Source organism: Fusarium phalaenopsidis (genome assembly GCF_050370095.1).
Source record: "Fusarium phalaenopsidis strain FUZ10S chromosome Unknown contig_32372, whole genome shotgun sequence".
Lineage (NCBI taxonomy): Eukaryota > Fungi > Ascomycota > Sordariomycetes > Hypocreales > Nectriaceae > Fusarium > Fusarium phalaenopsidis.
The window spans coordinates 112669-129646 of record NW_028145383.1 but is presented as its reverse complement, the minus strand read 5'-3'; the positions used below and the strand labels follow the sequence as shown (position 1 = coordinate 129646).

Genomic DNA, 16978 nt, shown 5'->3' with positions numbered 1-16978 from the left:
TGCGTGCTTCTTTGAAAGAGAAAGCCTGTCGACCATGCACCAGTGCAGCTTCAATTCCAGGGCAGAAGCCACAATAGCGACCTTAACAAAACCGCAATTTTCAGAGCAGAAGAAGAGAGCAACAGGAGAGTGATGCTGTGGAGAAGCAATGGAAAAAGTCTCGGTCCAAAGGAGACCAAAGAAGGGTGCACATTGGTCGACGAAAAATCAAGACACCAGGAGAAAGGCATTACCTTATCCTTCCCTAAAGATAGCTGATAATATGTGAATAGAACACACATAAAATATAACTGCTCTTTGGATACCTTTTATCTTATTTTAGTACATAATATATAAATATATGTTAATGCTTTAGAGGAAATTTACCTTCAGTGCTCTTCTAGTGTCTCGTTTTTTCCTCAACCCGCGTAGTGTGGCACACACGCCGCAGGTTGAGAAGAAAGCACACGGGGTTGGACAGGGGAGGGAGTGCTAACTAAGGAGTAACAGCTGCCAGCGCCATCAAGTGGAGCTCACTCCTGGTGCCTCATTGGGCCTAGAGCGGCTATCCTACTCTTGAGCAGAGTACTTGCGAGGCCGGAGCCTATGGCGGTGATGGCTCGCGGAGAGTGGTGCTTGGTAAGAGTGAGGCTTCTCTGGGAGAGAATCTAGTTAAAGTGATAACCATGAGATGAAGACTCCTGTACGAGGTACTTCCTAAAGGGAACGGTTCCAAAAAAGAATCATGATGATTGATCAATGAAAACGAGATTTGTGGTATGCTTCGATGTTCACCGCGTTGATGACAACCAGCGGCAGGGAACTTGATCACATAGGTTCCCCAGAGAGAAAACAATCTAAAAAGTACAATCAAGCGCTTTAATACCTACCAGACCTATCGCCTGGCTGCTTAGAAGATTTTGCCACGTCTTCGAGAAGTGTTTAGGGTAGACAAACACGATTGAGATAAGGGAACCGATAAGATAAGAACACACGATGGAGATAAGATCCAGCATGATAAGATTAGATCGCATCCGTCTGATAAGCTTGATAGCACGCCCCTTGGTGAGACTCTGGGCTTGCATGGCTTGAGTATGCTTTAGAGAACAGGTTTGCGTAATTTAACCTTGCCTTCGCTTGCAGTTGACGGCGGCGTACTTGGTCTCTCTGTGGTTAGGTACCAAAGACAATAGGGCCATGATCCGCCCGGCGCCGAGGGCTGTCTGATATGGGTGACATGGTAATTTTATCACCTTAGTCAGGTTTGCCATCTATTCACGGCCAAGTATAATCTGCCGTTTCAATATCCAATTGGACAGCAGTCGGAAATCCTGAGCCGTTTCGGTGACGTCAACACCTGCGGAATTAACCTTTGTCGAAGTTTGATGAGAGAATCATGCTGAGGCTTCCATGGAGTGCTTCAACTCTATCTAACAAAAACTCTTTTGCTTATTCTTCTTATCATGAATCATTTCCCAAGCGTATTCCCCCATTAAAAGAGGTTTACTTCTTCTAAAATGGTGCGGGATGAATCTTCTCCTTTTATACATCCAATACGATACTCACCTCCACTCACGGGCAACGCGATGGCGAGCATCCTCTGTTTTCCACCCGAGCTTTGGGTTATGCTCATGAAATTTTGCGATTCGCCGATCGATCTCAACAGTCTCATCAATGCCTCCCCCAATGCTTCACGACGCTTCTTTGCCGACAAGCGATCCATACTGAAGTCACACATCAAGGCAATCCATGCCACCTTCGGCTCGATTCCTTCTGCAGCGCTCTTGGCAGCTCGACTACTTCATGCCAAACAAAAGGAGGGACTCGACACTTTGGATAGAGAAGAAGCAGAAAAAAAGGTAAGGTCAATCGCCATCTTCTCCCTTACTCGCTCTGAGACCGATACAGAACAATTCCTCATGAATAAACTCGGGCATCTATACGCGCTTTCAACAACCATCACCGAAGCCGAGTGGATCACGTCTCAATACGCGCCACAAGCTTGGAACTACTACAAACATATGAATCGAGAAGATTTGCCTCCCCTCTGCGTCGACCCGGCTTCTCTAAGTGATGGCATGGAGCTGTCCTTGAGAGAGAAACAAAAATTCTCTCGTGTCGTGTTTCGGTTCGAGAGCTATTGTCAGGCGTTCTTCCGTGGCGAGGAGACATTGTTCAAATGGGACACAGACTCTCGTCGGGTCTGTTTTGAGGAAGAAGCTAGCATTACGGAGGACATGAACATTGTGAACAACTTCTACTCGATCGTATACTACGTTTTTGATCAGCATTGGTCACTACTAGGCAACGTCGTCGAGTACCTCGGTGTAATGGCGATACCACCACCAAACGGCATTGAAGCCGACGAGGCGGATTACCTCGAACGCAGACCTGATTTCAAGGACCGCGACTGGGTACTGAGGCAACTTCATCTGTGTCGGTTTCGATATCCAACTCAACTTGAAACGCACAAACTTGTTCATTATCTCCTGTCTCAAGGCCTGGACATTCTTTCCGAGCTGCAGAGGATGAGCATTGAGGATTTGACAAGTTTCACCCTTGCCACATTCTATCGCATAAGCCTAAGTCACCATACGGTAATTCTGATGATGAGTGGAGTTGACCTCCACCGCAAAGGAATTGTTGGGGGTGACGGATGGATGCCGTGGTTACACATTAACTCTGTATCCTTTCGGAGTGATGACGGTTGGAAATGCGCCAAGTCTTTCTGGGACAAAAAGCGTGTCCATGAGGAAAAGAAGCACGGGTTAATGTACCGTAGTTACTGATAGAAAGCGCCGCGGCGGAGAAAGAGTCCCCAAAGGCTCTGTGGCAATTCCAGAACCGACTCTGGCCAGGGTTATCTGCCTGATCATGTCAATGTTGTCGCCAGCAAGCCTCCTTGTGCTACGATTGTCCGTGGATATTATTCGTTGTTATCGCGACTGAGAGAGCATCATCAGGCTATGTCTAGGTTAGGAGCGGAAAACTCATGCAGTCTAAAGAATAAAGATTGAGGAATCATGATGCTTTTCAGGCGCTAATGTCTAGACTCTAACATACATGAAAGGGAAGCCAAGTCCCATCAGAAAACCCAGGATGGATACAGTCGGTCTCGTTAAGCGAGGTACGCTTACGTTTCCGATTCTCCATCAATCCAGACAACAATATTCCCTGGTGGATTCACCATTTCCTTGAAGAATTGTCTTATAGCCTCCTCCGTGTATCGCATACTGAAATGCATGAGCACAAATGTCGTCTTGGGCCACTTTCGAATCACTGGTTCCAGATCGCTCCATATTGTGTGCTTGGTCCGGACCGCCTGTGGCTTGTGCTCCTCGTACAAGAAACTGCACTCTGTTATGACCACCGTTATACCCTCCTGTAGCCAGACAGGGTCGGCAGCCAAGGTTGCCGCTGTGGTATCACCCAGAAAGGCGAATATGGGAGTTGACCGTGGGGCCGTGATTTCCACGCCGGATTCGCGTAGTGCCTTGAGTTCGGGCCCTTTCCGAGAAGTAAATTCTGGCTTGAGGCCATGCGTGACCATGGAAAAGACGTAGCCCACACACGGGACTGTGTGGTCGCAGTTGAAGGCTGTGGCAGTCACATTCTTCGTTCTTCTTAGGTTGACGGTATCACCGTGTTGAACGCCATGTGTGATATGAGTGTTGAGCCATCCATTCCGGTCCGGGTCGTTGCTGCCTTCATCACTGGTGTCTGCAAGTTGGTCGGCATCTTCGGCGGCTATCAATCCACCGAGATTAAGCATGGTTCTGGCGAGGAGAAAGTCGTCGAGGACCTTGGCCATCTCGACTGGACAATAGATATCGGGTGGATCCTCGCGTTTGACGAAGGCGGGTGATAGAAGAGTGTGGTCGCTGTGGCCGTGGGTGAGAAAAATGTGCTTCGGTCGCGCCTTGTTGACGCAGAGGCCAGCATCGAGAAGAAGGTTGATTTGAGGGATGACGAATGAGGTATGCCACGCTGCTCGAGACTTGCCCGTCAAGACATATTGGCTATGTGGTTTTGGAAACCGCCACTCCAACGTCTCGGAGCGTGTTGATTGCGGGAGCGGAGTCGCAAATGTCAGTTCTGTCATGGTGAAAATCGAGCGCGAGTAGTTGAGCCAGGTAGAGGAAGGATAAAGATTTCGGTGACAGCGCGCAACGATCTTCTCAGCGCGGATGGTGTTGATCATTGAAAGCAACTGTGCGTGGGTGAGGTTGTCTTTATAGGCTTATCGCTTATCGCGCGCGTGTGTGGGCTGTGATGTAGGAGCCACTTTCGGCAAGGTGACTCATCAGGCACGGTTGAAAATGACTGGCCACGCCGACGGATGTCAACTCAGCCACGTTCAGTTGAGCCACATGATTGATTGTGAATTATGCCCAGCTGGGTTTCACAGTTGGGTTATTTATAAACTTTTTGGGATTTTTATTTGTGGTTGAGTTTGCTTGGGCATAGGATCCAGCGGTGTTGCTCAGCCCCATCATGTCTGGTGAGCAGCTTGACTGGGGGTGGGCCAGGAGGTCATGAAAACACGAGTGCTGGTGGTTTTCAAGTAAGATTAAACTATTAGGAACGATTTTAGCTTAGCTATACAAGATTCTATGACAGAGCACAGCAAGGGAAATACTCCAAAGTCTAGTCACTTCGTGAGACAAAATCCTGAGTAACCCCCGCCACCAGGTAACTATGAAAATGCTGATAGAGAAGATGGGGGAAAACCACCTCATTAAGCGACTTTTGACAGCGAGCCAAGAGAGAAGCCGGGCCAGTCGGGGGGCATTGTTCCAACACCCCGCTGGGAATAATAGTTAAAGCTCTCAGTGACGATCGGGTACTCATCGTTCCATGGCATGAGGGACTAACCACAAGCGGTGCACTCGAGCGTGATTTTCACTTCACGGCCCCAGGGAATGGTATTCAGGGTCTAATTAGAGTCCGCGTTGCCTATTCCTATGCGACTGGCTTCTCGGAGACCTCCCCGACTAGCGAATCATGGGCCAGCAACGGTGGGAGGTTGGACCGAGCTTTGTCATCGTCAAGCCAATGTTCCCCGGAAACCAGCCGGGAAGTTTAGTGATGCCGTTATGTGCTCGGTCCGTAAATAGGTACGAGATAAAATAACAAGCGTTGGGAGAATAGCTTATACGACCCATTCGAAATATTTGCGCACACACTTTCATCATTCTTCAACTCAATTGCAAAGCCCCTTTCACCATGACCAAGCCGAGCACCAAGGTTGCCATCTATGGAGCCACCGGCGAGTCTGGAGGGCTTATCAGTAATGCCTTGCTTGGGTAGGAAGATGCTCAATTCGTAAGACTACTGCTCTGTCACTGAACGATTGGCCCTCGGCAGCACTATGGGTGCTGTCATCGACATGAATACCCAGCTAAGCATGTCAAAAAGGACGTGACGGCCCTGGCTCGAGGGTCAGGCGACAAGCCATGGTACCAGGCTCTGGCCAGCCGCGGAGTCAAAATTGTCACAATAGATCTCAATGACGCAGTGGAGGTGATTGCCAAAAGCCTAGAGTCCATCGACGTTATTATTGCTGCAGTTCCTCCTCACGTTCTCGAAACCCAAATCCCCACTTGCTCGCGCTGCGAAGTTGGCTGGTGTGAAGCGAGTTGTCCCCAGTTCTTTCGCCATGGTACTCACACCTGGTGGTGCCGCAACTGTGCAAGATTTAGTAAGTGTTGCAGCGTACTTTAGTTTGAGTTTCTCTCCGAGTCATTGTTAGCAAGCGGACAGTGCACTGACATGCCCGATGTAATAGAGAGAAAAGGTCTTGGCTGAGATCAAGAGCATGGACCTACCATACAGTCATCGAGGTCGGGTGGTGGCACTTTAGCTTTATGCCCAAACTCCCCTCTGGTCGCATCGATTGGGCCATACTACCCGAATTCATCGTCAACATGGTTCCAGGTGACGGTAACATGAAGACCTGCTTGGTGGACAATTTAGACGTGGGACCACTTGTTGCCAAGATCATTGTTGACTACAGGACGCTCAACCAAAAGGTCGTAGCTAATGGGGATGTCTTGACGTTGAATGAGGCTTTTGACATGGTCGAAGAATTGACTGGTGAGAAGGCTGAAAGGAAATACGTAAGCAATCTCGACACCAGCTTATCGGAGAGGCACTAATACAACCCTGACAGTGGTCTGCTGAGCAGCTAGATGCGACTATCAAGCAACTGCAGGCGGCCACTTAAGACGGGCAGGCAGACTATGTCACTCTGGTCGGACGATTCTGGCTTGAGTACTGCTACTCATTTTTCGTCGACGGAGACAACAGCCCGGAAGGCGTCGAACGCTTGGGTTTTATTTGGGCAAATGATTTGTATCCTGAGTTTAAGCCAACCTCGTTCAAGCAGTTTTTTTCAGGACATTCTCGACAAGAAGAGGACTGCCATACGCTGGCAGGTCCTAATCTACGATGAGAGATTTGATTGGTTACTTTATGACATGTTGCATCCCATGCTGTTGCGATTCAAATAAACACCGACCCATTTCATTGTTTGCTGGATATCTATCCTACACAGAGAGAGTACTTCAGTGTCTAGTCCCCCTTTCGCTCTCCCACTCGCACTGGTTTCATCAACAAGCTACGAACTTCCTGCAAGGGCGTACGAATGAACGGCTCTGCGTATTGACGCGGAGGGGCATCGAGCAGGTAGGATGGGATCTCCGCATTCTGTCCCGGTGGTGCAGCCCTGTATCCCAAGTCAGCATGAGATTGACAAGTGATAGCTAGTGAAGAAATGAACTTGCCCATTAAAGGCCAAGTTGGTCAGCAGATCGCCCGCTGCGTTGAACATGACCTGGTTGCAGAGGTAAGATCCTCCCCCTGGCAGGAAGAGCTTGTGCTGGCCTGCAAGGCCTTCGAGCAGGGCATTCTGATACTCCCCAAGCTGAGCCTGGAATGCAGCAGCAGCAGCAGTCTGTAAGGTTGCCCCGTATTGATCTAACGTCGGCGTCCATTTGACACTGTCCGAATGGTACGTCTTGACAGGACCCTTGGTCACTTCGGTTGTTCCAGATTGTAGGATCTGAACGCCACCGTCGTCGACTCGTTGGGCTACATAGACCAGGGTGAACTGCATAGTGAAACTCATGCTATAGCGGCGTCAGTAGAATCCAATATGTCTTAGGGGGAAACCCACGTGGAGTTGGAGCTCCAATCTCCCGATGAGCTGCATTGCATGCCGACCGTGTTGTTGCCCGTCAGTGTGAAGATGCCGCCAGATCCACCAGCGGTGAACTTCAAAGACGTGTTGGCAGTTGCTATAGCTCGTGTTAGTAATTGTTTGACACTCGGATGAATAACATGCCGTTCTGGTCAAGGGTCCAGTGATTATCACCGCTCTTCATGACGTTGTTGGTGGCTAGCAGGGAGTCGGTTGCAGTCCACGTCCAACTAACATTATCACTACCTCTTGTGAAGTTGTAGTATGTGTCGTCGGAGTTTGGGTGGGCGTTACAAGTACCCGGTACATATCTCAAACCAACGGTAGCACCACCGTCAGTGTATGGCTCCAGAACCGGCGTTGTGGGTTGGATTTGGGAAGCCCGGTTGATTACTTGGACCAGAGGGAGTAGCCAGCCCTCCCAGAACTGAGAATTGCTCATGCAAAGGATGGCGTCTCGTCCTGCCTCTGTGGGATCGGCGTCGACCCAGATGCCTGAGTATGGCAGAGATGGGGGCACGGGTGGCCTGTCATTGTTGGTCATGATGAGGTAGCATAGTGCGTTTGAGTCAGAGTCGTTATTGGGCGCTTGAGGGTTCGTAGGGTCTTTCCATGGATATGTGCCGTAGTCGATGGAGGTTGGCGGGAATGTTGGGGCCGTTGGGTTCACTGCGAGATAAGTTGAGTTAGACATGCATCAAACAGAACATCATCACGGGCTTACTAACCACTCTTGGGCTCTTCGGTTTGCAACATGACTCCAACTTGGGTGTGTCCACCATTGGCCATCTGATCCATCCAAACATAGCGCAGCTCCTCGAAATGGGCCTGGATTATTGGAGATTCCTTGCTCCAATCAAGACCGTTAAAGAAGGAACCGTCGGGATAGTATCCGGGCGTCTCTTCAGGAAGTTAGAGTGTATCAGGCTCTTGGGTAGATTGCAACATACCTTGAGACTTGACGTAGAGCTTGGCCAGGGAGAATTGGCTGTCGGCAGGAACCCCCATCCGCTCCTTGTAGCCATCATAGCTTGGGTCTGTGGGGGGGATTGAATCATGGGCTTTGACAAGTGGTCAGCCCATTGTGTTCAATATCAGAGGCTCAAAGGCATACTCAGCGCGGTTCCAAACGCGACGATCCATTTGGTCAGGTCGAAGGTCTTAGTCGTAGGATCGCTAGGGTTATCGGTGGTGAACAGAGTCATGGTCCCCGACTTGAAGTTCCACTGAAAGTAGAGCATGTAAGTAAAGTCGACAACGTTGACAATGATGGTAGGCGCCAAGAGCTCTCCCTGGAGCTTCTCTCCATCCCTGGTCTGGAGGTTGATATTCCTCATGGGCGAAGTTGGATCAGCCAGAGCCCACATGTTGGCAAAGGCCGCATTGATGGTCTTCTGACTCAGGATGACGGTCTGTTTGTAGGGCTTTGGCGAGGTCTTGTTGACCAGGCTCTGGATGAAGGGGTCGGGGTTAGGAGCCATTGTAGGCGTTTACTGAGAGTAAAAGGTCTGATTGTCAAGAGATGATTGTGAGATGGAAGTGTTGCTCAAGCTTTGAGCTGGGAAAGAAGGCAGCTGTTCCTTTTGTCGGCTGTTGGCATATTTATACACCTTCATCCTAGGTAGAGAGGGATGAGGCATCAAGAAGCTGGATCTACACGAATGGACCCTTGGATAATAATTTGCAATTGGATATAGCCGATGCGGGACTTGACTTCAATACGAGACGAGTTTTTGCCGCTCGCTGCACCTACAAGAGGTCTTGTCTCACACGCATCGTATTATGCATCTTACCCGACTTGTGTGCCCTATCAGGGAGTCAGGGGCAACGTACGAGAGTGGATGGGGATCTTTAATTGAACCAGGCCAACGATCGCCGTACACCGGTCCCCCGTGGAGAATGCAAGACATAATGCCCATAGACCAATATGGCAGTATAGAGACGCGATCATGGCTTCAATCTGTCCGCAGAACGCACATCTGGGAAGGAGGTGGCATATGTAGGGTGGGGTAGATCAGTGTATCAGCCGACCATGATGCAGGTCCTCAGGATGTGTGTGTGATGAGAGAGATAGCCTATTTCCCGAGACCCCTTTCAGAGCATCTCGATGCAGCAACTATGTCTGGCCCGCTCCGTAGTGCAACATGTCGTGGAACAACGGCTCGGTCCGGTCCGGTCCGGTCTGGCATCTCAGTACCCGGATGGAAAATGAGGCAGAACGACCGAAGTAGAATAGTAAACTGAGACAGACAGGAGGAAATTAGAAAGAAACGCGGGGGTTATGAGACAGTTGTGTCACGCAAGTATCATCGACATTGGCCACAGGGGCATCCATGTCTTGATTGTAGTTTATTTCGGGATCCGCTTGTTTGCTTGATATTTCCTCTTGCTTATTTATTTTGAATTCATCTTGTGGGCCCGATAGGCTTATTATGATACGCCTGATATGCTGGCAATGGATGAACTTCCTTTTGCCTCCAGGTTGATCAGAAGCACTGTCATAGAACCTGTAAAAATTAGACACCTAGATAGGCATCTCTCAGCATAATGAGTTGATACAGGCTCTATCTAGAAGTGGGAGGGCCGCAACAATTTTGCTTCTGCTTCCTGGCCGATGTTGCACAACAGTATTGCCTACGATCCGTTGATCCCGTGCCATGAGGCTTACAGCCGATGGATTTCGGGCAGCATTTACAGAATCTGGACGGTTCACGTGTATCCTTACTTTGAGTTGATTGGCACTATCCATAGGCACTGTGACGATATCTACTGCACAGCAGGGCCGCAGATGCAAGACTTCCGGAATTGGTATTCCGTTGTTGATGTGTGGGAGGGTCAGCTTGTGAAGGAATCGACCATCTTTCCTTGCATGTCCCTTGCTCCCTCTTCCCTCCTTCCATGAGGGTGATTGAAGCAAAATGACATTCGCTAGACTTAAGAGAGAGCACTCCGCAAGATCACCATCGATTCAAGAAACGACATTACCCCCAAACCCCTTGACCAAAAACCGTCAACATGATCACCATCACTCAAGACTCCGAGTTCATGACCAACTTGCTGGCCGCCAACCCTGTCCCAGCCGGCAGGCAGTTTGTCGCCATCCTAGACAAAGACGCGAATCCCGCCGTATTTGCTCTAGGCGAGGATTCGGTCCTCAACCTCATCATCAACCAGGATGGTAACCCCTCTCGCGTTGATTTTGGTACTCTTTGCAAGATCTCTGGAGAGATCCTTGCATTCGGGGTGCAGCAGAACGCAGACAGTACATTGTCCATTGTTATAGCTTCGAGTGCTGGTAACAACCTCAGCAACGTGTACATCCTCGTGGGTGTCATGCCTACTGACCTTCTCACTATCCAGCCTAGTAGTGTCTTGTTTGCCGGTGGCTCATACCCACTAGTGTACGACGTCTTCTTGGTAAGGGTCTAACAATAATGTGTGCACCGCAACCTTTCTGACCTGCTCTAGAGCAACTTCACTCAAACGGCCGGAACTACAAACTTCCCCATGACCTTCTTAGCTCTTGCACCACCAGGAGCCCTTACCAAGTCCAGTCAACTGGGATATCTAGATGTGTCCGCGGAGGAAGGTGGCGGCTTCAACTTCTCGCTCAACACTTCGTGGAGGCTGGCAACAGATCCCATCTCCATCTTGAGCGTTGCATTCGGAACATGTCCCCTTGGCAACGGCGCTTTTGTCTTGTACACTGCCAGCGATGGAAACCACCTTCAGTTCTGCACGTTTGGTGGAAGTGGCTTCGTGTCTGAGATGACGTGCCCCAACGGTTGGTCCCCAGCAGCAAGCTACTTTCGGTGATTCAGTTCTAACATGACCAGGGGCACTGTCTATCGCCTCTTATGTCAATCCGACAACAACATACACAGAGCTTCTGGTTGGTGGCGACGCTGTGACCCTGTTCACCTATCGCCAGTATTGCGTTGGACAAGGCGTCGGCACGCCGGTCGTCACTGGTAGCGGTGCTCTTGGGGTGGAGAACCTTCTCGCCTCCCAGTCTCAGGGCATCATAACCATGTGGTACACAACAGCTACCAGCTCAGTGTACTACTACACAGCACAGCTTGCCTCCATCACGGGCGGACAACTAATCCCATTGCTTGATGACGGACAGGGGGCACAGATGTCTACACTTCTAGCCGCCAAAGAGGCCCAGGGCGCGCTCATGGTCGACACCCTGCTTGCAGCCGACGGAACGGGGAACTTGACCATGCTACAGTGCGCCTCGGACACTGGAATATGGCAGTCGGTTCCGTTTTACGCACCGTCTGATGCCAACAACATGGATGTGCCAAGCTTCACCCTGCGGTTCAAGGCTTCTTCCGACGATCCCACTCAGCCCGTGCAGAGCTGTCAGCTACATATTGTGAGTTCAGGTGCAGTTGAAGTCTTTGCCAACGGCGCCTCCGCAACAATCGACACCAAAGGGAAGTGGTACCAAGCGGACGCGTTTGGTGTGGTCAGTGTCATCGTTTCTACCGCAGACATGGCCTCCTTTACCTTCCAAGTGGATCAGTTCCAGGCTGTTGGAGGTACTCCTGTGGTCATCCAGACCGATGTCTTGAACCCCAACGGAAAGCTGAACACCAAGCTTGCTTTCATTCAACATGCAAACGATCTCTTGAATGCCAAAACTCAGATGGGGGAGCCGCTGGTTGCTCCAGGGGCCATCAGCCAACAGGATGCAGAGCAGGCCGCGTCCATGATCAATCAGTTGAACAAAACCCAGATATTCCTCGGGCGGCCAGGCCAACCCCTGAAGAGGATCGACAACAGTCCCAAGGTCTACAACCCCAAGGGCAAGAGGCCGACTATTCTCGCCGGCATTGTTGGAGACAACACACCCAGAGAAATAGAGCGGTTCTTGGATAGATTGAGCGAGACCAGCTGGTATGACCCTTGGGGTTTCTTCTCGTGGTGTTACGAGAAGGCCAAGCAAGCTACGAGCTGGGCCCTTCAGAAGATTGGTATGTGACTCCTGTTGCCGGATGTTCTAAAATGCAGACTCTGATTCTTGGAAATAGGCAATGTCCTGAACTTGGTGATAGAAATCGCCGGCACGGTGTACAAGTTCATCCTCGACGGTGTTGAAGCCGTTGGAAAGGCCATGAGCTGGGTGTTTGAGAAGATCACTGTTGGGGTACAGAAGCTGATTGACTTTGTCGGTTTCATCTTCCAATGGGGAGACATCCTCAACACCTCTGACAGCATCGTGGCCTTCATCAACGCCGGCCTGGGGTACGCACAGGACCAAGTCTCGGGCCTCAAGGCCAAGGAGCAGCAGTTTATGCAAACTCTGAAGGACTCCGTGAACAACCGCCAGGCTCCTGAGAATGTAGCTGCCGGCACCGAGACTAAAGATCCGCGGGAAACAAGCGACATGGATGCGGCTAAGAACAGCGTCGCATACAATTGGGCGTCGTACCAAGTTACGTATGGAGGCATGGCTCAGAATGGCAAGATCAACAGCGCAGCGGATCTCATGTCCACTATGCCAACTCTCGAGGATGGCACCAGCCTTCAAGATCTCTGGAATGACATGTCAACCATATTTCAGACTCTGCACCACTACATCACCGCCATTGGTAGCGATGTGAGCGACCTGTTCACTCCTACCACCACCTCGACCGACGCGTACAACAGACTGAAGCTTGACCTGATCAATGCGACCATTGACACGACGCAGAACGTCCTGGATCTTCTCGTCGACGCACTGTCTCTCGTCTTGACTCAGTTCCAGCAACTCTGCAACCAGGCCATCGAGCTTCCTATTTTCACTGTCCTCTGGAAAGCCATCGCTGGCGGCAGGGACTTTACCGTCTTCAACGCCTTCTCACTGCTCATGGCCATCCCCGTGACGGTTGTGTACAAGGTGGTCAAAGGAACAGCACTGCCGTCCCTGAAGGGCATGGACAAGACCACTTTCGCAGCCTACGTGAATGGCACCCTAGGTGACGACGACTCGGATTTTGGCATCACCCGCACGCAGATTCAGATCGTTGGGTTCGCTATAGCAGTCACAGCTATCCACCTTGAAGTGGATTTTCAGCTGATCAGCTGGGTGACCAACAAGATCCAAGGTCTCGCAGCCGAGACCATAGACACTGGTCTGATCTTTGTTGGCGTGGCCATGCTGATCATTGGATGGCCTGTCGCTGGTCAGAAGGACATGGGAATGAGATTCATCGTGAGTTATACGCCCGCCCGCCCACCTCCAGGTCCCTTGGGGTGCCACAAGTACCACTGGGCATACTGACTTCTTCATCAGGTCTGGGGGCTCGACTGCACCAATGTAGTTGCTCTTGCAACGGCACGATTTGTCTCATGGAAGACAAGCACTCCACGGTCAGAGACGGCACCAGCGGTGGCTACTTGGGTCGTTCTCACGTCCATCCCCTCATACATGATCAAGATCATCGTCAACAACGACTCGGAGTCGAGCGACCCAAGCCTTCTTGCCCGGCACATCGCGGAGGATACATTTGGCATGATCAAGGCGTGGCTTGCCGGTGTGGGCGAGGTTGTCGAAGATATTAAGGTCAAGGCCATCGCCAAGGGCTTGGGATATGTGTGTGTAACTGTACAGGTTGTGATGAAGTTTGTCGACTTTTATATTGCAGCGGAGAAGTCTCTTGATAGGCCTCTCTTGTTGCGTGAATAGCAGGGATTCTGAAGGAAGAGTTTGTAGTTTTGAGTGATACAACCTTTAGTTGCTCACGGGGCCATCTTTCATACGAACTTTGTTGTAGAAATATGAAAGAGTCAAGATCGGTGCATATATGGAGCTACTTGGATGGAAAGCCTCGTCCAGCAAATATGCGAATATGTTCATTTATCCTACGAAAACCAAGAGCTTTCGAAAAAGGATGAAAAAGTAAACCTATAGAAATCTTGAAAGAATATATACAGAGACAGAGCATATACTGATACTCGAACAACAGGCAAACCAGCCTGGCAATACGAGCTTGAATAATGGCCATAGAGCCCGGCTCTATAACACCACGTAGCCTCCCAGCTTAAATCTTTCCAAAGCCAGCGTTCTGGGGAACCTTGGCCTGCGCGGTCTTGGCCTGAGTGGACCGAGCAATAGGCAGTCCCTTGAACTCGGACAAGAATCCAGTGTCCTTACGGCTGAAGGCACTTGAACCAGAGAAGATGTTGCCTTGGCACACGCGACCGAGATACGACTTGGTAGCCTCTGCGGCAGCGGTGTCGGGGCAGCTGTTCAGTTGACCCTTGAAGTCGGGAACGATGACTTGGTTGACGTTCAGGAAGACGTTGCCCTCAAACAGACCCTTGCCGGCTGTGTCTCCCTCGATGGCGTGGCCCTTGACGTCAGACCAGACGTTGTTGACCGCGTGGAGAAGGGTGGTGGCAGAGAGAGCCGGTCCACGTCCGCTGGTGTGAATGATGTAGTTGTCTGGATGTGTGAGCAGACACTCGTGAATAGGCACTAGAAGAGAAACTTACTCTGAAGGGTAATTTGATCGCCCTGGCCAACCATCTCAAAGGTCCAATAGTGGTAACCAGTGCATCCCGCAGACCAAGAAGTGCGGCCGTCGATGAAGTTGTTGGACAGAGTGATGCCGGTGCTCTTGTCCCGACCAAAGACGTAGTGCTGACGTCCGAGAAGCGATGTCTGACAAGATCAGCAACTATCCGACCATTTGAACGATTAGGCTTACCGTGCAATGATCGACCCAGATCTTGCTGGTACCAGAGAAGGCAAATGCATCACCGCCCCAAACGTATTGAGGGTTAAGGTTAGTGACATCTGAAGTGCGATTAGCTGAGTGTCTGTTGTCTTGTCTGTAATTGCTGACTTACGGATGTTCTGCACGATAATGTTCTTCACGTTGACGAAGCGCAGTCCCTTGCCCTTGATAATACCCTTGTTTCCGACACCAATGATGGTCTTGTCAGAAGCAACATTGATACCAGCTGTTCCAGCCTTGTCGTAGGTAACTTGGGCAGCGGGCTGAGTGCCACAAAAGTTGGCGCTGTTGATGGCCAGTTGACAGCCCTTTCCGGTTCCCCAAGGAGCGCAACCCGTCGCACGAACCGTGCCCTCAGAGCCGGTGAAGTCGTAGGTCCTGTCCAGAACAATGACGCGAGGGGATTTGTCAGTCAAGTAGGTGACAAGCTCCTGGATGTTCCTCGGAGTGACGGGCGTTGCTGAGCCGCCTCCAGTAACACCTTGAGCAAAACCTTCAGCTGCACCAGAGACCTTCTGCGCAGCAGCGGAGGCCAGAAGTGCAGTAAACGCACTAACGAAAAGACCCAACTTCATCGTGGCAGGAGGAGTAGTTGTCGTGGGATTGCAGATGCGAGGTGGCTTGGCAGATGAATAGTCTAGTATTTAGCTACCTTTACCCCTATATATGTACTCGAATGACAAGACGCAACAGCAACAACATAGCAAGTCGGCTATTAACCTTAGCGGCAAGTTCATATAGCCGAATGTGAAAAAGTTAATATACTATTGGTTTCAGGTGGCCGGAAATTCGTAGGTAAGAGTCGAGCCGATTTACCGTGGACATGTTATCCCACCACTGAAATTCCGTAAGAGGTCCTTGGGTCACCGCAACTCAAGTCCCATAACTACTACCCTTGGGATGGACTGGCCACTTGGGTGGGATACGCTTGGATGCGGTAAAGCGGGTTTCCCTCAGGATATGGTATTTTTTTGGGCATTGGGTTTTAATGCCGGCACGTGTAGATAACTGTGCTCTTTGTTACTGTGGCTGATGGCTTCTTTTGGAAGCGTCACCACGTTCACAAAAAAAGGGGGGAGGCTTCCAATGGGGGAAAAGCCCGTCATGCGAGGGCTATTATTAACAGGCCAAGGTGGGCTAGCAAATGTGAGCTTGTGGGCCACCTCGGCATGAATGTGATTTGTTCCACCCTGGGGAACGATAAACGAGGCTAAACGAAGTCCCAGTGTTTGTTAAACCACAACGCCAAGGACAGGCTTAGAAATAGCGGAACGAGATACGCCACTGAAAGGATACCAACAAACCAACAGTCTTGACCTCCCTTATCGTACGCAGCTTCGCTCCCTCCTTCGGTTCGTAATTCTAATCACGTACGATCTGCCCCGTTGGACTTGAGCTCTTTTGTCCTTTTACTTCCTTTACCTCGTTTATCCTCGCTGCTCCCCATCCATCCCTGCTTAGCAATGACGACTGGGTCCGAAGCTTCTGCAAACATGTCGGATGGTGACTTGGCGGCTTCGTTAACACGGCGGCCCGCACGCAAACCTCACAGAAAATCAAGAAAGGGATGTCTAGACTGCAGAAGACGTCGAGTCAAGGTGAGTTTGCCTGCATGGGACCGTTATGACATTGACTGAATGTTTGCCTTTAGTGTGATGAGGAGCAACCAAGCTGTCGGACATGCGTGCGGAGAAATGTCCACTGCGAGTACCCAGACAATGCCCAACATCTGCCTAGCCCGCCAACAATTACACCAGACTCCCATGTCCCACTGTACCTTGCCAGATCTTCGTCTTCACCATCGGCCTCAACGCCAGCCACCACGCCGCTCTTCAGCCTCGCCAACGTCACCGCTGATACATTCTCGTTGATTGACTTGCGTCTGTTACATCACTGGATCACGTATACAAGCCAAGATATTTGCAGGTGTCCTCCAGCTCGACACATCTGGCAAGGCATCCTTCCCCAGATCGGATTCAAACATCCATATGTGTTGCACGCCTTGTTGGGTCTTGCAGCTTTGCATATTGCCTATCAAAACCCGCCGGAGAGAAAGGTCAGATGGATG

The 16978-nt window shown here is 50.6% G+C and overlaps 5 protein-coding genes across 5 annotated transcripts; 2 read left to right on the top strand and 3 right to left on the bottom strand.

Moving 5' to 3' along the window:
• Nucleotides 1-3112: 3112 nt before the first annotated feature.
• On the bottom strand, nucleotides 3113-4081 carry LRP88_14542 (MBL fold metallo-hydrolase; the record flags this gene model as incomplete). Its single annotated transcript, XM_083250882.1, has 1 exon — nucleotides 3113-4081. The coding sequence occupies one exon, from the start codon at nucleotides 4079-4081 to the stop codon at nucleotides 3113-3115; it is 969 nt and encodes a 322-aa protein (XP_083093282.1).
• A 1825-nt stretch (nucleotides 4082-5906) lies between these two features.
• Nucleotides 5907-6205, top strand: LRP88_14541 (uncharacterized protein; the record flags this gene model as incomplete). The annotated part of the gene is made up of 2 exons (XM_083250881.1): nucleotides 5907-6098; nucleotides 6152-6205. The coding sequence occupies 2 exons, from the start codon at nucleotides 5907-5909 to the stop codon at nucleotides 6203-6205; spliced, it is 246 nt and encodes an 81-aa protein (XP_083093281.1).
• Nucleotides 6206-6598: 393 nt separating this feature from the next.
• LRP88_14540 (uncharacterized protein) lies at nucleotides 6599-8661 on the bottom strand (the record flags this gene model as incomplete). Its single annotated transcript, XM_083250880.1, has 7 exons — nucleotides 6599-6706; nucleotides 6761-7109; nucleotides 7157-7277; nucleotides 7481-7849; nucleotides 7909-8082; nucleotides 8131-8241; nucleotides 8295-8661. The coding sequence occupies 7 exons, from the start codon at nucleotides 8659-8661 to the stop codon at nucleotides 6599-6601; spliced, it is 1599 nt and encodes a 532-aa protein (XP_083093280.1).
• A 1534-nt stretch (nucleotides 8662-10195) lies between these two features.
• On the top strand, nucleotides 10196-13856 carry LRP88_14539 (uncharacterized protein; the record flags this gene model as incomplete). Its single annotated transcript, XM_083250879.1, has 5 exons — nucleotides 10196-10597; nucleotides 10649-10964; nucleotides 11017-12162; nucleotides 12220-13382; nucleotides 13464-13856. The coding sequence occupies 5 exons, from the start codon at nucleotides 10196-10198 to the stop codon at nucleotides 13854-13856; spliced, it is 3420 nt and encodes a 1139-aa protein (XP_083093279.1).
• Nucleotides 13857-14211: 355 nt separating this feature from the next.
• On the bottom strand, nucleotides 14212-15485 carry LRP88_14538 (pectin lyase fold/virulence factor; the record flags this gene model as incomplete). The annotated part of the gene is made up of 4 exons (XM_083250878.1): nucleotides 14212-14615; nucleotides 14666-14813; nucleotides 14881-14969; nucleotides 15023-15485. 4 exons carry the CDS (start codon nucleotides 15483-15485, stop codon nucleotides 14212-14214), a joined length of 1104 nt encoding a protein of 367 aa, XP_083093278.1.
• Nucleotides 15486-16978: the final 1493 nt, after the last annotated feature.